The sequence below is a fragment of the Callionymus lyra genome, chromosome 13 (genome assembly GCF_982586985.1).
Source record: "Callionymus lyra chromosome 13, fCalLyr1.hap1.1, whole genome shotgun sequence".
NCBI classification, from domain to species: domain Eukaryota; kingdom Metazoa; phylum Chordata; class Actinopteri; order Syngnathiformes; family Callionymidae; genus Callionymus; species Callionymus lyra.
In genome coordinates, this window is record NC_141830.1 from 6,468,951 (window position 1) to 6,490,934 (window position 21,984).

A 21,984-nucleotide genomic window follows, 5' to 3' on the forward strand; every position below is an offset into this window, starting at 1 on the left:
TATATATATATATATATATATATATATATATATAAATATATAAATATATATATATATATATATATATATAACCGCAATCATTGTTATTTCCTCGTGTCTTTGCTGTCGGATGATTCAAAGTGTTAGATTTGATGACAGACAGAATAAATCCAATCATTCTTCAAATGTGAGTAGATTTAAATCTCGTTAAATATTTAATCTATTGCAGTATTTATTCTTCAAATCCTTGATCCTGTTCAATGAGATGAAATTCTCTTTGACTCTAAAAGGATTTCATCAGAAACGGAAGAATTAAAAAAAGTGAAACAATAACTGGTTTTGTGGAGAAAGAGAGAAAAAAATCACTTCCATGTGTGAGTTCGGAATATTCTGTGAAGTCTCGCTCTCTCTCTCCCCCCAAAAACAGCATCACCATCTGGACTCTGTGTTGATAAAGTTGCCAAATGAAAGTTGAACAAAGAGAGAAACCACAAAACAAAAGAGAGAAGAAGCCAAAGTCTATGTAGGTCAGAGGCGATGATGTCACTGATGATGGAAGGAACCATTGGAAGGAAGAAAACTCCTGATGAATCCAAGTCATCAGAACAATGAACAACTTCATGAATCTGTGTTTGAGATTCACGCTCGGAATTATTACACTTTTATGCGACGACTTTTAGGGTGTTTTTAAAAGTGTGTGTCTCTCTGTGTGTGTGTGTGACTGTGTGTGTGTGTGACTGTGTGGTCTGCATGTGTGTTATTTTTATATTTTGTGCTAGTATGGGTTTGGTTATTTTGGTGAGTGTGGTCGAGTGTGTTTGTTTGTGCTTGTGCGCGCAAGTTTCCATGTGTGTGGTTGTGTGCGCTTGTGTGTACGTGTGTTGTTTTTGCATGTGTGCCGGCGTGTGTGTTAGCATGTGTGTGATTGTCTGTGGATGTGTGTGGATGTATGTGTGAGCGTGTTTGTGGATGTGTGTGTGTGTGTGTTTTTTACTGTGTTTGAATGTGTGTTTGTGTGTGTGTGTGTGTGCCCGCATGTGTGTGTGTGTGTGTGAGCATGTATGTATAAATATGTGTATATACTGTATTTGTGTGTGTTTTGTGTATATGTATGCATTGTATATGTGTGTGTTTTGTGTATACGTGTGTGCTTGTGTATATGTGTGTTTGTGTATATTTGTATAAATGTGTGTGTTTGTGTATATATGAATGATAATATATCTAACAGAAAACAATGCAAACCTCACACTGCGAACCTCACACTGCAAATGTCACACAGCCAACCTAGCACAGTAAATCTAACACAGCCAACTTAACACAGCAAATCTAACACAGCCAACCTAACACAGTAAATCTAACACAGCAAACCTAGCACAGCAAATCTAACACAGCCAACTTAACACAGCAAATCTAACACAGCCAACCTAGCACAGTAAATCTAACACAGCAAACCTAACACAGCAAATCTAACACAGCCAACTTAACACAGCAAATCTAACACAGCCAACTTAACACAGCAAATCGAACACAGCAAACCTAGCACAGCAAATCTAACACAGCCAACTTAACACAGCAAATCTAACACAGCCAACCTAGCACAGCAAATCTAACACAGCCAACCTAACACAGTAAATCTAACACAGCAAACCTAGCACAGCAAATCTAACACAGCCAACTTAACACAGCAAATCTAACACAGCCAACCTAGCACAGTAAATCTAACACAGCAAACCTAACAGCAAATCTAACACAGCCAACTTAACACAGCAAATCTAACACAGCCAACTTAACACAGCAAATCGAACACAGCAAACCTAGCACAGCAAATCTAACACAGCCAACTTAACACAGCAAATCTAACACAGCCAACTTAACACAGCAAATCGAACACAGCAAACCTAGCACAGCAAATCTAACACAGCCAACTTAACACAGCAAACCTAACACAGCAAACCTAACACAGCCAACCTAACACAGCAAATCTAACACAGCCAACTTAACACAGCAAATCGAACACAGCAAACCTAGCACAGCAAATCTAACACAGCCAACTTAACACAGCAAACCTAACACAGCAAACCTAACACAGCCAACCTAACACAGCAAATCTAACACAGCCAACTTAACACACCAAACCTAACACACTGCAAACCTCACTCAGTAAATCTAACACAGCAAAGACCTGAGTTTGATTTGAAGCAGTTGTGAATCCAACATTAGAAACTGGATATAAAACTCCTCCAACTCTCCTGAGATCAACACAATGAATGGAATCTTTTGGGAAACACGAGTGTGAGATTTATACTCACATGAGTTTAGGGAAAAATGTGCGGAATGTTGTCGGAAAGTAAGTTTCATGGTCAGTATTATGGTCTGTTCTTGCATCGTCAGAACATCGTGGTGCGTCAAAGAACATGAACCCCTGAAGTGTTTAACACACTGTTGATTCAGAGTGTGTACACGTGTACATGTGTGTGTACATGTGTGTACATGTGTGTACGTGTGTGTACATGTGTGTACGTGTGTATACGTGTGTGTACGAGAGGGTAGTAACTCTGGAGAGAGGGACTCTCCTCGAAGCCAAAAGAGAGAAAGAGTGCTGACAGAGGAGAGGAAAAGTGGGTCAGTGATCTACATAGAAAGTATCACCTAATTGCTCTCCTCCCTCTGACTTTATTCTCTCCATCCTTTCTTCACCGTGATGTCCAGCGTTGTCTTGACCTCTTCACTGGTTCAATCTGATGATGAATCCAGAGGTTGTTTGTGTTTATGACAGATCTGTTGATGAACTATTTTATATGTTGAACTATATACATGTTTGTGTCTTTTCAGGGAGTCCCCTGCCTCTCACCCTAAATAGCTGGGACATACTTCAGTCACATCGGAATATTGAATGTAACAATTCAAATATTGAAACTTAAAATTTAATTTATTTTTCATTGAAATGTTTCAAGCTCAAGTTTGCAGCATTTTACGGATAATTTAATAGCTTATTTGTATATTGAAGGGTTGTTTATATATATATATATATATATATATACCTATGTACACATATAATTTGATATTGCAATTCCAAAATAAAATATTTATATTTGAATAATTGTAATTCGAAAATATAAATATTCATTTTGATATGAAAAAAAATCATATATCAAAACAATGATTAATCCATAAAAACAAAAACAAAATTAGTCAATATTTAAAAATAAGCCTTTTCTGAATTTTTAAAATGAGAATATCTAACTGTACGTGAAAAATAAATAAAACATTCAAAGTATTTGAAATGTTAAATGATTATATTATCATGTAGTTACGACTGATTTACTTCCGTACAATTCATCCAAAAACCTGGTTTGACTTGAACATCTGGTCTACGAGATGAAAGAACTTTTGATCTGGTGTCACATCTGTAGAAAACACGTCATGTGACGTCGTACGTTAAAGAAACATGAAAACAAGATTTCTTTCAATTTCTCTTCCGTCGACCTTTGTTTGGATCCATCATCTGTTCATCAAATGTCAGGTTTGTCCTCCTCCGTCTCCTCCTCTTCACACCTGTGTGAGAGGACGGGCGGACGAGTGCGAACACAGGAAAGCTTTTACCTTCTTCACGCACACACACACACACACACACACACACACACACACAAACACACGCACACGCACGCGCACGCGCACGCGCACACGCACACGCACACGCACACGCACACACACACACATACACATGCACACACACACACACACACATACACACATACACACACACCCACGCACACACACACACACACACACATACACACCCCCACACACACACCCACGCACACACACACACACACACACACACACACACACACACACACACACACACACACACACGCTCTGAATTAAAGACGTGTTTCAGCCTCCAACGCTCAACTTTTCAAACAAGTGTCCAGCTCTTGTCGCACTCAACATGACGGGTCACCAAAGCTAGAGGTCGCTCGCTCGTCGTCATCCCCCTGTGGATCCATTTCCCCCTGTGACCTTTGACCCTGCCGCCCTGGCCCATGGTCAGAAATACACAGTACTAGTCGATAGATTTGTTCTTCATGAAATGATGTTGTGCACGTGATTGTTTAGGTCAATGACAGCACACTAGTGTGTGGGTCTGTGTAGGTGTGTGTGGGTCTGTGTAGGTGTGTGTGGGTCTCTTTACAGGTGTGTGTGGGTCTGTGTACATGTGTGTGGGTCTGTGTAGGTGTGTTTGGGTCTGTTTACTTGTGTGTGGGTCTGTATACAGGTTTGTGGGTCTGTTTACAGGTGTGTGTGCCTGTTTACTTGTGTGTGGGTCTGTATACAGGTTTGTGGGTCTGTTTACAGGTGTGTGTGTCTGTTTACTTGTGTGTGGGTCTGTATACAGGTTTGTGGGTCTGTTTACAGGTGTGTGTGTCTGTTTACTTGTGTGTGGGTCTGTATACAGGTTTGTGGGTCTGTTTACAGGTGTGTGTGTCTGTTTACTTGTGTGTGGGTCTGTATACTTGTGTGTGTGTCTGTATACAGGTTTGTGGGTCTGTTTACAGGTGTGTGTGTGTCTGTTTACTTGTTTGTGGGTCTGTATACTTGTGTGTGGGTCTGTATACAGGTTTGTGGGTCTGTTTACAGGTGTGTGTGTCTGTTTACTTGTGTGTGGGTCTGTATACTTGTGTGTGGGTCTGTATACAGGTTTGTGGATCTGTTTACAGGTGTGTGGGTCTGTTTACTTGTGTGTGGGTCTGTATACAGGTTTGTGGGTCTGTTTACAGGTGTGCGTGTCTGTTTACTTGTGTGTGGGTCTGTATACAGGTTTGTGGGTCTGTTTACAGGTGTGCGTGTCTGTTTACTTGTGTGTGGGTCTGTATACAGGTGTGTGGGTCTGTTTACAGGTGTGCGTGTCTGTTTACTTGTGTGTGGGTCTGTTTACAGGTGTGCGTGTCTGTATACAGGTGTGTGGGTCTGTATACAGGTTTGTGGGTCTGTTTACAGGTGTGTGTGTGTGTGTGTGTGTGTGTGTGTGTGTGTGTGTGTGTGTGTGTGTGTGTGTGTGTGTGTGTGTGTGTGTGTGTGTGTGTGTGTGTGTGTGTGTGTGTGTGTGTGTGTGTGTGTGTGTGTGTGTGTACAGGTTTGTGAATTCAAAGTCATACGTCAGTTAAATCAGGAGAAATCTTATAAGATCTATTGACGTGAATCAATGTCGTGAGATTTTTGTTTTTGTTTTTTAAGCATTTAATATTTTTGTATGCAGTACTAGAATTAAATAATTTGTATCTTAAAACATTCAATTTAAGAAAATGCATTTTTGCAATAAGAAAACAAAACATTTATATATACAGTATATATATATATTTATATATATATATATATACTTCCTTTCAATATAAAACTTATTGAATTTAATTAAATTAAACGACTGAAACTTTCAAAAAATAAATCGATATTATTTAAATACTAACAATTATAACAATAGTTTTCTGATGCCACTGATTTACTGCATATTTATCTTTTAGTCTTTTTAATCTTTCATCTCCCGTAGAAACAGGATCTTCTGACGACCCGATCTTCAATTAGAGGTCGAAGGTCAACTCCTGACTGCGGTGTCCGCTCTCTCCACAGCTTGTCCGGTGGGCTACTTCAAGTCCGAGTTGGGGTCCTCGCCGTGCACCGTCTGTCCGGCCAACAGCAGGACGAGCCGCGAGGGATCCAGTGTGTGCGAGTGTCGCAGCAGCTTCTATCGAGCCGCCAACGACGCCAACGCCTCGGCCTGCACCAGTGAGTCGCACTTCAAAGAAGGAACACGACAACACAACACAGGGACACGACAACACAACACAGGGACATGACAACACAACACAGGGACATGACAACACAAACGAAGGACATGACAACACAAGGACATGACAACACAAACGAAGGACATGACAACACAACACAGGGACATGATAACACAAACCAAGAACATGACAACACAAACCAAGAACACGACAACACAGGGACATGACAACACAACACAGGGACATGACAACACAAACGAAGGACATGACAACACAGGGACATGATAACACAAACCAAGAACACGACAACACAAACCAAGAACAGTAACAAATAACACGACAACACAACACAGGGACATGACAACAGAAACCAAGAATACAAACACACAACACAGGGACATGACAACACAAACCAAGAACACGACAACACAACACAGGGACATGACAACACAACACAGGGACATGACAACACAACACAGGGACATGACAACACAACACAGGGACATGACAACACAACACAGGGACATGACAACACAAACGAAGGACATGACAACACAAGGACATGACAACACAAACGAAGGACATGACAACACAACACAGGGACATGATAACACAAACCAAGAACATGACAACACAAACCAAGAACACGACAACACAGGGACATGACAACACAACACAGGGACATGACAACACAAACGAAGGACATGACAACACGGGGACATGATAACACAAACCAAGAACACGACAACACAAACCAAGAACAGTAACAAATAACACGACAACACAACACAGGGACATGACAACAGAAACCAAGAATACAAACACACAACACAGGGACATGACAACACAAACCAAGAACACGACAACACAACACAGGGACATGACAACACAACACAGGGACATGACAACACAACACAGGGACATGACAACACAACACAGGGACATGACAACACAACACAGGGACATGACAACACAAACGAAGGACATGACAACACAAGGACATGACAACACAAACGAAGGACATGACAACACAACACAGGGACATGATAACACAAACCAAGAACATGACAACACAAACCAAGAACACGACAACACAGGGACATGACAACACAACACAGGGAAATGACAACACAAACGAAGGACATGACAACACGGGGACATGATAACACAAACCAAGAACACGACAACACAAACCAAGAACAGTAACAAATAACACGACAACACAACACAGGGACATGACAACAGAAACCAAGAATACAAACACACAAAACAGGGACATGACAACAGAAACTAAGACAATGACAACACAAACCAAGAACACAACAACACAAACCAAGAACACGACAACACAAACCAAGAACACAACAACACAAACCAAGAACACGACAACACAAACTAAGAAAATGACAACACAAACCAAGAACACAACAACACAAACCAAGAACACGACAACACAAACCAAGAACACAACAACACAAACCAAGAACACGACAACACAAACTAAGAAAATGACAACACAGACCAAGAACACAACAACACAAACCAAGAACACGACAACACAAACCAAGAACACCACAACACAAACCAAGAACACGACAACACAAACCAAGAACACAACAACACAAACCAAGAACACAACAACACAAACCAAGAACACAACAACACAAACCAAGAACACGACAACACAAACTAAGAAAATGACAACACAAACTAATAACACAACAACACAAACCATGACCACAAACGTCTGTGTGTCTCACAGCTCCTCCCTCGGCTCCCGTCTCACTCTCCTGGGAATACGAGAGCGGGGACGGCGGCGTGTCTCTGCGGTGGCGCCCCCCTGTGGACATGGGTGGTCGTGACGAGGTCTGGTACGGGGTGGTGTGTCGCATCTGTCCGTCGGCGACCATCAGCAACCCTGCGTCTTGCTCATGGTGCGGGGAAGGCGTCACCTTCAGCCCCTCGCAGACCAACCTGAAGCAAACCAGGGTCACACTCAACAACCTGCTGACCCGAGTCACCTACCTCATCCAGGTACACAACCCTCCAGAAAGTATCTACATGCTTAAATATTACTTTTATTTTCTTCACAATACTGCATCAATTAAAAAACTATGTTTTTTATTTATTCAATAAATGTTATTTCTTTCTTATTCTTTATTATGTTATTATTTTATTATCAAGTGTGTACATTTATTATCAAGTGTGTACATTTATTATCAAGTGTTTACATTTATTATCAAGTGTGTACATTTATTATCAAGTGTGTACATTTATTATCAAGTGTGTACATTTATTATCAAGTGTGTACATTTATTATCAAGTGTGTACATTTATTATTAAGTGTTTACATTTATTATTAAGTGTGTACATTTATTATCAAGTGTTTACATTTATTATCAAGTGTGTACATTTATTATCAAGTGTGTACATTTATTATTAAGTGTTTACATTTATTATTAAGTGTGTACATTTATTATCAAGTGTTTACATTTATTATCAAGTGTGTACATTTATTATCAAGTGTGTACATTTATTATCAAGTGTGTACATTTATTATCAAGTGTTTACATTTATTATTAAGTGTGTACATTTATTATCAAGTGTTTACATTTATTATCAAGTGTGTACATTTATTATCAAGTGTGTACATTTATTATTAAGTGTTTACATTTATTATTAAGTGTTTACATTTATTATCAAGTGTTTACATTTATTATCAAGTGTGTATATTATTTAAAAAAGAGGGTTTTTTTATTTAAAATTAGTAAGAAAAGTTTATTTTGTGTTGCAATTAAACCTCCGACCACTAGATGGCAGCAGTCACTATGCTAAGGAAGAATGAAATGAGATCCTGGTGATGACTGAGGACGAGAGGATACAATGGACTCCATGTTTGGACATATTTTTATTTTCATTTCAAAACAAATGCAATCAGTTAGTTTTATTTTAAATAATCGAACTCATGATTAAAACAATATGTGTATTTATATATATATATATATATATATATATATATATATCATGTGCTTGTCACGTGATCATCTGTGCGTCACGTGATTGGCTGAAAGTTGGATCAAGTAGCTCAATTCTCTTTTGGTAACATTTTTATATACTAAACTAAACACTATGGAATTTAGAACATTTATTATTGAAATATTGTAATTAGAATATAATTTTATGTGTACAATCTTTTTGAAAATGAAAATCTTTTAACACAATTAATTATTACAAAAAATTTAAACAAATTGAAACTTGAGTGACAGCGAGTGTCAGGTGCAGCTGTGATCACGTGACCTTCTCTGTGATCACGTGACCTTCTCTGTGATCACGTGACCTTCTCTCCTGCAGATTCAAGCCATGAACCAAGTGTCGGCTCTGAGTCCGTTTCCTGCTCGTTACACCAGCATCAACTTCACGACCAGCCAGTCAGGTGAGGACCTTCTATCACGTTACTACTTCCTGTCGGAGCTCATCACCTCCACCACAGAAGAAGAAAACTGGATGTCGTGTGAGACATGTGTGGATGTGTTGTGTTCTTGTAAATATGTTCACAATGACAGACTTTTTCCGGTGGATTCTGCAACACTGCTCTCGTGTGGTCAAACGATGCATTGCAGCTAAGAATAATTTCCTGTTTAGCCGAAATAGGTTTATCTAAAAAAAAACTTTAGTTTAACATTTCAAACGTTGAAATTTTGAATTATTATTTTATTTTATTAATTAATGTTGTTAACAAAACAATTTTTTTTTTTAAGAATAAGAGCACAACAACACAAGCCAAGAACACAACAAATGAATGTTATTTAAATTAACATTTAAAATGAATATTTAAAATAACACAAACGAGGAGCAACACAAACTAAGAACACAACGACACAAACCAAGAACACAACGACACAAACCAAGAACACAAAAACACAAACCAAGAACCCAACAACACAAACCAAGAACACAAAGACACAAACCAAGAACACAAGGACACAAACCAAGAACACAAAAACCCAAACCAAGAACACAAAAACACAAACCAAGAACACAAAAACACAAACCAAGAACACAAAAACACAAACCAAGAACACAAAAACACAAACCAAGAACACAACGACACAAACCAAGAACACAAAAACACAAACCAAGAACACAAAAACACAAACCAAGAACACAACGACACAAACCAAGAACACAAAAACACAAACCAAGAACACAAAAACACAAACCAAGAACACAATGACACAAACCAAGAACACAAAAACACAAACCAAGAACACAAAAACACAAACCAAGAACACAACGACACAAACCAAGAACACAAAAACACAAACCAAGAACACAAAAACACAAACCAAGAACACAACGACACAAACCAAGAACACAAAAACACAAACCAAGAACACAACGACACAAACCAAGAACACAAAAACACAAACCAAGAACACAACGACACAAACCAAAAACACAAACCAAGAACACAACGACACAAACCAAGAACACAAAAACACAAACCAAGAACACAAAAACACAAACCAAGAACACAACGACACAAACCAAGAACACAAAAACACAAACCAAGAACACAAAAACACAAACCAAGAACACAAAAACACAAACCAAGAACACAACAACACAAACCAAGAACACAAAAACACAAACCACGAACACAAAAACACAAACCAAGAACACAACAACACAAACCAAGAACACAAAAACACAAACCACGAACACAAAAACACAAACCAAGAATACAAAAACACAAACCAAGAACACAAAAACACAAACAAGGAACAAAACAACTCAATTATACCAACAGTTTTATATTGAATTAAAAAAAATACATTGAATTCAGAAAGTACATTCTTGAATAATTGGTAAAAAATGATCAAATATATACAAAAATGAAACCTGTCAATATATAGAAATTATTTTTATGAATTTGTTTTAAAAACAATGCGATGCTTATAAGACAATAAGAAAATTCAACAGTGAAGCGTCTCTCAAAGAAATCCTGCTCATCCTCGTCTCACTGTCCCTCAGTTCCAAGTACAGTTCCCATGATGCACCAGCTGAGCCGCGCTCCAGACTCCATCACGCTCTCGTGGCCTCAACCCGACCGGCCCAACGGAGACATCCTGGAGTACCAGCTGAGATACTACGACAAGGTGAGAGTACACACACACACACACACACACACACACACACACACACACACACACTCAAGTACACACTCAAGAGCGTGTCTGTGGAAGTACATTGATTTGATAGTACTTTAATCCTCCCACCAGAATATTGTATACATTTAACTTTAAAAAGGTACAATTTTGAAAACTTCTATTGAAATATTGCTGTATTTCTTAGACATGTAATTATTTAAACTATAATTTAATTCCAAACGTTCTACATTGAAATGATAAAATGTTTTTTTTTAACAATTTAATCTAAAAAATAGAATTAAATCAGAATTATACTATTTTTTTTAAACATTGAGTTTGATATTCTTATTTCAATAATTCAAATAAATGTTCTAAATGGGATTTTTTTTATCGGTGCCATTTTTAATTTAATGTAGAAAAAAGAGTTAAAATGTATAATTGTGTCACATGATTGGCTGAAAAGTTGGATCCAGTAGCTCGGTGCTCTATTGCTAATGCCTGGTGACTCGATTATACCAACATTTTTATATTGAATTTAAAAGAAAAAAAAATAATGCATTTAGAAAACATACGTTTCAATTGTTGAAAATCAAACTGTGTGTAAAAAAAAAATGTATTAATCTTAAAAATAAAGTTTTTTACATAAAAGTATTTAATTCAATTACTTCTAAAAATAAGAAATATTCATTAAGTCATCTTGAAAAAACCGTTTATCCAATAATCAAAAAAACAACAAATTCAACCTTTCACTATAGAAACTTTTGTATTTTAATTGTTTGCTAAAATAAATGCAACAGGGTTCGGACGTGGACAGCGCAGGAAGTGTGTTCAGCGAGACCAACACCATGACGGTGGCGAATCTAATCCCAGGAGCCATTTACGCCTTCCAGATCCGGGCCAGGAACGAGCGCGGGTTCGGACCCTACAGTAACACCGTCTACTTCAACACCCTGCCGCTCGGTACGAGAGCAGGATAGTTCCCCGGTCAACACCGTCCTGTCTCCCCATCACCCCTTCATTCTTCTTCTTCTTCTGCAGAGGAACACTCGCACCAGATCCAGAACCGGCTCCCCCTGCTGGTGGGCTCTGTGATGGGAGGAGCTGCGTTTCTTCTGGTCGTGGCCGCCCTGGTGGTCGTGGTCGTTTATCGCAGGTGGGATGTTAATAATCATGTTATTAAATACTAATGTAATACATTGTACACTCTAGCACATGATTAAAAACATCAGTTAAAAACAACAGAATCTGAATTTTATTTATTGTAAAATTCAGTTTGAGCGGCTCTTCATCGCAGTACAAAATACACTAAAACCATAAATTAATTATTTTAATTAATTTAATAAAATAATTGACTCAAAATTAGTAACACAATAGAATTGTTAAATTAAAATAAATGAAATAAAACAAAAAATGACCAACTCATGTATTAAATACAAAAACACAAGTTTTTGGTGAAAAGTGATACAAATATGTTGATTGACACGTGTTACCGTTCTTTAATTACTTTATTAAGTTTCATAGTTTTGTCACAGTTTAGTTCTAGATTTAGATTTTTATGTGTTTTTAAGTTTCACCTCAGAATGACTGCACTGTTAGCCACAAGCTAAGTAGCATTGCTAACCTGCTAAGTATAGCATTGATTCAAAATTAATCACGTTACATTACTTTTTGATTACAAAGTTTGAGTTGAAAATCTAACCTTAATCTAGTTATCAATAAGTATTAGGTCCCACAATCTTTTGCGACAATTTCCCGGTGAAAGTTCCTGTAAAAATGTATTTGATTTTTCCTTCAGAGCTTGAGTTTGTTCATTTTCATTTTGCTTCGCAGCAAGAGACGAGAGAGTCCGTACAGCGACAGACTTCAGAGGTACATCAGTAACAGAGGTGAGGAACTAACTTTTACATTTTTATCTTTAAAATGTATTTTTTTGGCAGCTTTTTAAGATTTATTTAGTGTAAATCATGTTGTAGATATTTTTTAAATAACTGAATGATATATATAATATATATATATTATATATTTTCAGAAAGTAGTTATAAATATGTAAGAAAGTAAATACTAGAAAGGAAAATAAACAAGATATAGCCTATTTTTTCACATTTAGTTATTCCTCAATTCAATGTATGTATTCAACGCCTCAACACTGTACAAAAGGAGAGTCAAAGTATGGCTTAGTGTTGATTTATTCTTTAACGTTTAGTCTTCATTTTGTAGAAAAGTTCTCACGTTACACAACTTTTCTGCGCTTTAAAGTTCCCGAAAGAACTATTCATGGTTAACTACAGTTGTAATCGCATGGCTGGGCGGCAAAGCATCATGGTAGGTTTTTCGTGTCACCGTAAGTGATAGTGTCGTCGAGAGGGATGAAGTCCCACATGAAAGTTGGAGGAAGAAACTGATAAAAAGAGGACGTATATATTTATTTATGTATATAATATGGTGCTTTTATTTTGTAATGTACTCGTTGACCGATGTCGCAGGTGGAGTGAAGTACTACGTGGACCCGTCGACGTACGAGGACCCGAGCGAGGCCGTGAAAGAGTTCGCCCGTGAGATCGATCCGACCCACGTGAAGATCGAGGAGGTGATCGGAGCAGGTCGGACTCACAAGATGGTGGACGCCAACATTTGTTATTGTTTTATTCATCAAAGATATTTATCAAGTTTTATCCAGTTTATCAGTCGTTGAACCGTTGAATTTAACATTAGAAATGTTTAAACTGATTATTTTTTAATTAAATTCATATATTTACTTATTTATTTTATTTTTATTGGAATGTTTAATGTATGAATTTATATATTGAGACTTTTTGCTTTTTAAAATAATTAAAATGTAATGTAATTAATTAATATACATTTCAACATTAACTTTTTATATATTCTCTCTCTCTCTTAATATATATTTCAATAAAAAAAAAACCTTTTACTTACAGTATATACATTTAAACTGTAAATAAATGTTGACACTATTATATCATTAACATTTTAATATAGAATTTTAAAAACAACAAATTATAAGATATTTAATTTAAAAAATATATATTTGAATTATTGGAATTATAATATCAAACCTTATGTGTAAAAAATATATATATATATTAAAAATATTTTGATTAATAATAATAATATTTATAATAATAATTTCAAATAACATAATATTGTTATTATTATTAAACTTTTCAAAATATAAAAATGCTTGAATTTGATTATTTATTTAAAAAATAATTAAATGTTAAAAATTCTGATGAAACTGCTATACTTTAATATAACTAATAATAATACAATTGTGTATTTTGTGTTCATTTTTGTGTACTTTTCCAAGTTTTAAACCAGGTTTTCACAAAGGAATAATTGAACCATAATTCTGGCGACGACTGGATACGTTAGAACCGGTGTTATGGTTGGTAACCTTCTTCTCCACCTGCAGCCCAGTTCGGTGAAGTCTCGCGGGGTCGCTACCGTCCGGTGGGTCGTCGCGAGGTCCTGGTGGCCGTCAAGACCCTGCGCTGGGGAGCGTCCACCAGGGAGAGGGGGATGTTCCTGAGCGAGGCGGGGGTGCTGGGACAGTTCGACCACCCCAATGTTCTGAAGCTGGAGGGCGTGATCACCCGCACGCCCCCGGAGAGAATCATCACCGAGTTCATGGAGAACGGACCCCTGGACACGTTCCTCAGAGTAAGAAGACAAGATCTGTTTTTTTCTTCTAGTTTTCCATCTTGACCTCTTTGACCTCCGCAGGAGAACGAGGGTCAGTTCAGTGTGCTGCAGCTGGTGGGGATGCTTCGGGGTGTGGGAGCAGGGATGCGTTACCTCGCGGAGAGGAACTTCGTCCACCGGGATCTGGCCGCCCGGAACGTTCTGGTCAACTCCAACCTCGTCTGTAAAGTGTCCGACTTCGGTCTGTCCAGGCTGATGAGGGGTCTGGACCACAACGTCCCCACGTACACGGCGTCACTGGTACCCTTGACCCCGTCCCACCACTTCCAGAAACTCTCGCCTCACTTCTCTTCTCTGCGATTTCAGGGCAGCAAGATCCCGGTCCGGTGGACGGCGCCGGAGGCTTTTCAGCACCGCAAGTTCAGCTCGGCTAGTGATGTCTGGAGTTTCGGGATCCTGATGTGGGAAGTGATGTCGTACGGCGAGCGTCCATATTGGGACATGAGCAATCAGGAAGTGAGTTCAGATGCCTCATAGTTGAGATGTATCGCCAAGAATGTGTCGATACGTATCACGATACAGTGTCGACGATACCATATATCGTGATACTGTAGTAACAAGGATATATTTGTAGTATTGTCGAGTACTTGACTCTGTTGTTGTAGTATTTACAGACCACATGACTCTTGACGAAGTCGTAACTACTTTCATTTGTTTTAAAACCAAAATATGAACAAAGATCAGCTTTAAAAGCTGCTGGAGTCACTGTATCCTCTCGTCCTCAGTCATAAAATATGAACAAACATCAGCTTTAAAAGCTGCTGAAGTCGACTGTATCCTCTCGTCCTCAGCCATAAAATATAAACAAAGATCAGCTTTAAAAGCTGCTGGAGTCACTGTATCCTCTCGTCCTCAGTCATAAAATATGAACAAACAACAGCTTTTAAAGCTGCTGGACTCACTGTATCCTCTCGTCCTCAGTCATAAAATATGAACAAACATCAGCTTTAAAAGCTGCTGGAGTCGACTGTATCCTCTCGTCCTCAGCCATAAAATATAAACAAAGATCAGCTTTAAAAGCTGCTGGAGTCACTGTATCCTCTCGTCCTCAGTCATAAAATATGAACAAACAACAGCTTTTAAAGCTGCTGGACTCACTGTATCCTCTCGTCCTCAGTCATAAAATATGAACAAACATCAGCTTTAAATGCTGCTGGAGTCGACTGTATCCTCTCGTCCTCAGCCATAAAATATGAACAAACATCAGCTTTAAAAGGTGCTGGACTCACTGTATCCTCTCGTCCTCAGTCATAAAATATAAACAAACATCAGCTTTAAAAGCTGCTGGAGTCGACTGTATCCTCTCGTCCTCAGCCATAAAATATAAACAAACATCAGCTTTAAAAGGTGCTGGACTCACTGTATCCTCTCGTCCTCAGTCATAAAATATGAACAAACATCAGCTTTAAAAGGTGCTGGAGTCACTGTATCCTCTCGTCCTCAGCCATAAAATATGAACAAACATCAGCTTTAAAAGCTGCTGGAGTCGACTGTATCCTCTCGTCCTCAGTCATAAAATATGAACAAACATCAGCTTTAAATGCTGCTGGAGTCGACTGTATCCTCTCGTCCTCAGTCATAAAATATGAACAAACATCAGCTTTAAAAGCTGCTGGAGTCGACTGTATCCTCTCGTCCTCAGCCATAAAATATGAACAAACATCAGCTTTAAAAGTTGCTGGAGTCACTGTATCCTCTCGTCCTCAGTCATAAAATATGAACAAACATCAGCTTTTAAAGATGCTGGAGTCACTGTATCCTCTCGTCCTCAGTCATAAAATATGAACAAACATCAGCTTTAAAAGGTGCTGGAGTCACTGTATCCTCTCGTTCTCAGTCATAAAATATGAACAAACATCAGCTTTAAAAGGTGCTGGAGTCACTGTATCCTCTCGTCCTCAGCCATAAAATATGAACAAACATCAGCTTTAAAAGGTGCTGGAGTCACTGTATCCTCTCGTCCTCAGTCATAAAATATGAACAAACATCAGCTTTAAAAGGTGCTGGACTCACTGTATCCTCTCGTCCTCAGTCATAAAATATGAACAAACATCAGCTTTAAAAGGTGCTGGAGTCACTGTATCCTCTCGTCCTCAGCCATAAAATATAAACAAACATCAGCTTTAAAAGCTGCTGGAGTCACTGTATCCTCTCGTCCTCAGCCATAAAATATGAACAAACATCAGCTTTAAAAGCTGCTGGAGTCACTGTATCCTCTCGTCCTCAGTCATAAAATATGAACAAACATCAGCTTTAAAAGGTGCTGGACTCACTGTATCCTCTCGTCCTCAGTCATAAAATATAAACAAACATCAGCTTTAAAAGCTGCTGGAGTCGACTGTATCTTCTCGTCCTCAGTCATAAAATATAAACAAATATCAGCTTTAAAAGCTGCTGGAGTCACTGTATCCTCTCGTCCTCAGCCATAAAATATGAACAAACATCAGCTTTAAAAGCTGCTGGAGTCACTGTATCCTCTCGTCCTCAGTCATAAAATATGAACAAACATCAGCTTTAAAAGGTGCTGGACTCACTGTATCCTCTCGTCCTCAGTCATAAAATATAAACAAACATCAGCTTTAAAAGCTGCTGGAGTCGACTGTATCTTCTCGTCCTCAGTCATAAAATATAAACAAATATCAGCTTTAAAAGCTGCTGGAGTCACTGTATCCTCTCGTCCTCAGTCATAAAATATGAACAAACATCAGCTTTTAAAGCTGCTGGACTCACTGTATCCTCTCGTCCTCAGTCATAAAATATGAACAAACATCAGCTTTTAAAGCTGCTGGAGTCGACTGTATCCTCTCGTCCTCAGTCATAAAATATGAACAAACATCAGCTTTTAAAGCTGCTGGAGTCGACTGTATCCTCTTGTCCTCAGTCATAAAATATGACCAAACATCAGCTTTAAAAGGTGCTGGAGTCGACTGTATCCTCTCGTCCTCAGTCATAAAATATGAACAAACATCAGCTTTTAAAGCTGCTGGAGTCACTGTATCCTCTCGTCCTCAGCCATAAAATATAAACAAACATCAGCTTTAAAAGCTGCTGGAGTCACTGTATCCTCTCGTCCTCAGCCATAAAATATGAACAAACATCAGCTTTAAAAGGTGCTGGAGTCGACTGTATCCTCTCGTCCTCAGTCATAAAATATGAACGAACATCAGCTTTAAAAGGTGCTGGACTCACTGTATCCTCTCGTCCTCAGTCATAAAATATGAACAAACATCAGCTTTTAAAGCTGCTGGAGTCGACTGTATCCTCTTGTCCTCAGTCATCACCAGGATATCAGTGTTAATTAAGCTGCGGAGGACGTAATTTCCGCTGCCACCTGGAGGCCGGAAGTTAAATTGCAACACAAACATGAACAAACGTTGTGAATGTTTGCAGGTTAATTGTAAATGAAATCCTTATTTTATTTCAAACTCATGTGACACATTGGAATATTTTAATAGTAATTGTATTCCATACACAAAAAAGTAAAAAACGAATAGTTCCAATCAAAAATATTAAAAGTAATCAAAAAGATCAAAAGAGATCAAAGCATCAAAGGTAGAAACGCATGCTTTTTCTAATTATTTTTTATACACTGTTAATTGAACTATAAACCATGGAATACTAAAAATGAATGTTCTCTCAGGTGATGAAGGCGGTGTCGGACCAGTACCGTCTCCCTGCGCCCCACAACTGCCCCCCCGCCCTGCACTCGCTGATGCTCCAGAGCTGGCAGGGCGACCGAGGCGACCGGCCCGGGTTCGACTCAATGCTGTCCTCCCTGGACCGGCTCATCCGACACCCGGCCACGCTGAAGTCAGAACCGACACGGTGAGGTCGGTCCAGCCGTGAGACCTGTTTGTTTCTGATGTGCTTGTTTCTGATTGGTCGATCCAGGAGCTGCTCTCAGCCTCTGCTCAGCCCCACCCCCACGGACCTGTCGTCCGTGGCGACCGTCGGTGATTGGCTGAGGGCGCTGAGGATGGAGCGGTACCAGGACCAGTTCGACCGAGCTCATCTGGACACGTTGGATAGAGTCAGCAAGCTGACGACAGAGTGAGTATCTGAGTGATGGACCACGTGTGGCCACTGATGGTACTTCTAGCACCGAGGTTTGAAACTCAATGAAATATTGAGTAGAAGTTATACTACCATGCCTTTTAAGAGTAATACTGCCATGCCTATTAAAAGTAATACTACCATGCCTTTTAAAAGTAATACTACCATGCCTTTTAAAAGTAATACTACCATGCCTTTTTAAAAGTAATACTACCATGCCTTTTTAAAAGTAATACTACCATGCCTTTTAAAAGTAATACTACCATGCCTTTTAAAAGTAATACTACCATGCCTTTTAAAAGTAATACTACCATGCCTTTTTAAAAGTAATACTACCATGCCTTTTTAAAAGTAATACTACCATGCCTTTTAAGAGTAAAACTACCATGCCTTTTAAAAGTAATACTACCATGCCTTTTAAGAGTAAAACTACCATGCCTTTTAAAAGTAATACTACCATGCCTTTTTAAAAGTAATACTACCATGCCTTTTAAAAGTAATACTACCATGCCTTTTAAGAGTAAAACTACCATGCCTTTTAAAAGTAATACTACCAAGCCTTTTAAAAGTAATACTACCAAGCCTTTTAAAAGTAATACTACCATGACTTTTTAAAAGTAATATTACCATGCCTTTTAAAAGTAATACTACCATGCCTTTTAAGAGTAAAACTACCATGACTTTTAAAAGTAATACTACCATGCCTTTTAAAAGTAATACTACCATGCCTTTTAAGAGTAAAACTACCATGCCTTTTAAAAGTAATACTACCAAGCCTTTTAAAAGTAATACTACCATGCCTTTTAAAAGTAATACTTCCATGCCTTTTAAACGTAATACTACCATGCCTTTTCAAAGTAATACTACCAAGCCTTTAAGAAGTAATACTACCAAGTATTTTAGAAGTAATACAACCAAGCCTTTTAGAAGTAATACTACAAACATTGTGAAGTGAGACTACAAAGCCTTTTAGAAGTAATACGATGAAGATTGTAAACTGATACTAAAAAGCCTTTTTGAAGTTATACTACAAAGATTGTAAGGTGATACTACAAAGCATTTTTGAAGTAATACTACAAAGATCTTTAAGCAATACTACAAAGATTGTAAAGTAATACTACAATGCCTTTTTGAAATAATACTACAAAGCCTTTTTAAAGTAATACTACAAAGATCTTGAAGTAATAATACAAAGCCTTTTAGAAGTAATACTTTGAAGCACATACACAAGGTGTACTCTGTTTGAGTAAATGCAAGAAAGTATTTCAAGTACTGTGAGCCAAAATAAAACTTGTTATTATTATTCACTCTGGTCACAAACTCTTGTCTCCTCAGGGACGTCCAGAACCTCGGCGTCAACTTGTTGGGTCATCAGAGGAAGATCGCCAACGCGGCGGAGCAGCTGCGAGCTCACCTGATGCAGGGGCAGGTGGAGGTGTGACCAGGTGTGACCAGGTGTGACCAGGTGTGTCGTCAGGTGTGTCGCTCCCAAACGAGCCTCCGATTAATCCGGAGCTCACTCGCCAAAATAAAGACTCTCTCACCAATCAAAGATCGGACTTACAGGCGGAGAGTTGCATCATGGGAGCTGCCGTTGCACTTTGAAGTCCCGTTTCCACGGAGACCGCGGAGGATTTCAAAAAAATTAGTTTTTTCCACTTAGATTTCACTTTGTTGTCGCTTTTTCCTTCTCTTGAATCTTCTCACGTCCAGTTTGTGTCACTGATCCTCCACTTCCACCGTCGTCAGACCAAGAGTTCGCGTGAAGACAATCTTTGTAAAGTTACACTTACCTTACCTTCCAAATAAAACCAGCCTGGTCTGCCTTACACCGTCTCCACCGCGACCCCTGTTCCGTGTCCCGGGGTCTCCTGCAGACATGTGACATCATGTGACATCATGTGACCTGTGACATCATGTGACAGGAATCATGTGACCTGTGACATCATGTGACATCATGTGACCTGTGACATCATGTGACAGGAATCATGTGACCTGAGACATCATGTGACATCATGTGACCTGTGACATCATGTGACAGGAATCATGTGACCTGTGACATCATGTGACAGGAATCATGTGACCTGTGACATCATGTGACCTGTGACATCATGTGACAGGAATCATGTGACCTGTGACATCATGTGACATCATGTGACCTGTGACATCATGTGACAGGAATCATGTGACCTCTGACATCATGTGACAGGAATCATGTGACCTCTGACATCATGTGACATCATGTGACCTGTGACATCATGTGACATCATGTGACATCATGTGACAGGAATCATGTGACCTGTGACATCATGTGACATCATGTGACCTGTGACATCATGTGACAGGAATCATGTGACCTGTGACATCATGTGACATCATGTGACCTGTGACATCATGTGACAGGAATCATGTGACCTGTGACATCATGTGACATCATGTGACCTGTGACATCATGTGACAGGAATCATGTGACCTGTGACATCATGTGACATCATGTGACCTGTGACATCATGTGACATCATGTGACATCATGTGACATCATGTGACATCATGTGACATCATGTGACATCATGTGACCTGTGACATCATGTGACATCATGTGACCTGTGACATCATGTGACAGGAATCATGTGACCTGTGACATGAATCACTGCCACGCACGAGAGAAGAAGGTTGATTTTAAAGAAGCCATGTTTTTACGTCTTTCAAGGACATATCCGAGCGGCCGCGTCCGCCCGAGGCGCCCTCACCTCTCTCTGCCGTCGAACCGCCGTTCGTAGAAAACCTTTCACCGCAGACGACGACACGAGCGTCCGCTTTGTACAAACTCCACACTTGTCGACCTCGTGACTGATTGAATGGAAGTGAATCAGTGTCAAAATGAAGTTTTTTGGGGGTTTTTTTTATGTAATATTTGAATAAAAAAAATTGAAAAAGTTTTTACACATAGAGTTTGACATTCTAATTCCAATTACTTAAAAATAAATGTTCTAGATTCCACAATTTTTAATTCCTAGTCTTTTAAATTCAATATAAAATATTGGTATAATGAAGTCACCAGACATCACTAGAAGACCACCGAGCTACTCGATCAAACTTTCAGCCAATCGTGCGACACATAGACGATCATGTGACGACGAAGAAGCAAACAATCAAGTCGTTTTTTTTTATATATTGTGATCAATTATTTAAAGATATCTATTCAATGCTTGCAAAAAACGATATATTAAGTAAAAGAAATAAAAGTGTTTGAAATGATACATGAAAGACACTGATTTACTTCCATAGGTTGTGTC

At 38.7% G+C, this 21,984-nt stretch overlaps 1 protein-coding gene across 4 annotated transcripts in view; it reads left to right on the forward strand.

Annotated features, from left to right (window-relative positions):
- The window catches only part of ephb6 (eph receptor B6), a 66,558-nt gene extending 45,940 nt beyond the window's left edge, over positions 1-20,618 (forward strand). Inside the window, exons 6-19 of one of the 4 annotated variants that reach the window (XM_087806128.1) lie at positions 5,608-5,763; positions 7,528-7,799; positions 9,117-9,198; positions 10,800-10,924; positions 11,713-11,875; positions 11,954-12,068; positions 12,746-12,801; positions 13,399-13,515; positions 14,346-14,593; positions 14,657-14,875; positions 14,942-15,091; positions 18,276-18,460; positions 18,530-18,685; positions 20,024-20,615. In XM_087806128.1, coding sequence (XP_087662254.1) covers positions 5,608-5,763; positions 7,528-7,799; positions 9,117-9,198; positions 10,800-10,924; positions 11,713-11,875; positions 11,954-12,068; positions 12,746-12,801; positions 13,399-13,515; positions 14,346-14,593; positions 14,657-14,875; positions 14,942-15,091; positions 18,276-18,460; positions 18,530-18,685; positions 20,024-20,129 — 2,150 coding nt within the window. In that variant the 3' untranslated portion in view covers positions 20,130-20,615. Of the gene's footprint in view, positions 1-5,607; positions 5,764-7,527; positions 7,800-9,116; positions 9,199-10,799; positions 10,925-11,712; positions 11,876-11,953; positions 12,069-12,745; positions 12,802-13,398; positions 13,516-14,345; positions 14,594-14,656; positions 15,092-18,275; positions 18,461-18,526; positions 18,686-20,023 lie in introns of all 4 variants that reach the window. The other 3 variants (XM_087806127.1, XM_087806126.1, XM_087806125.1) reach the window with 3 other exon arrangements.
- Positions 20,619-21,984: the final 1,366 nt, after the last annotated feature.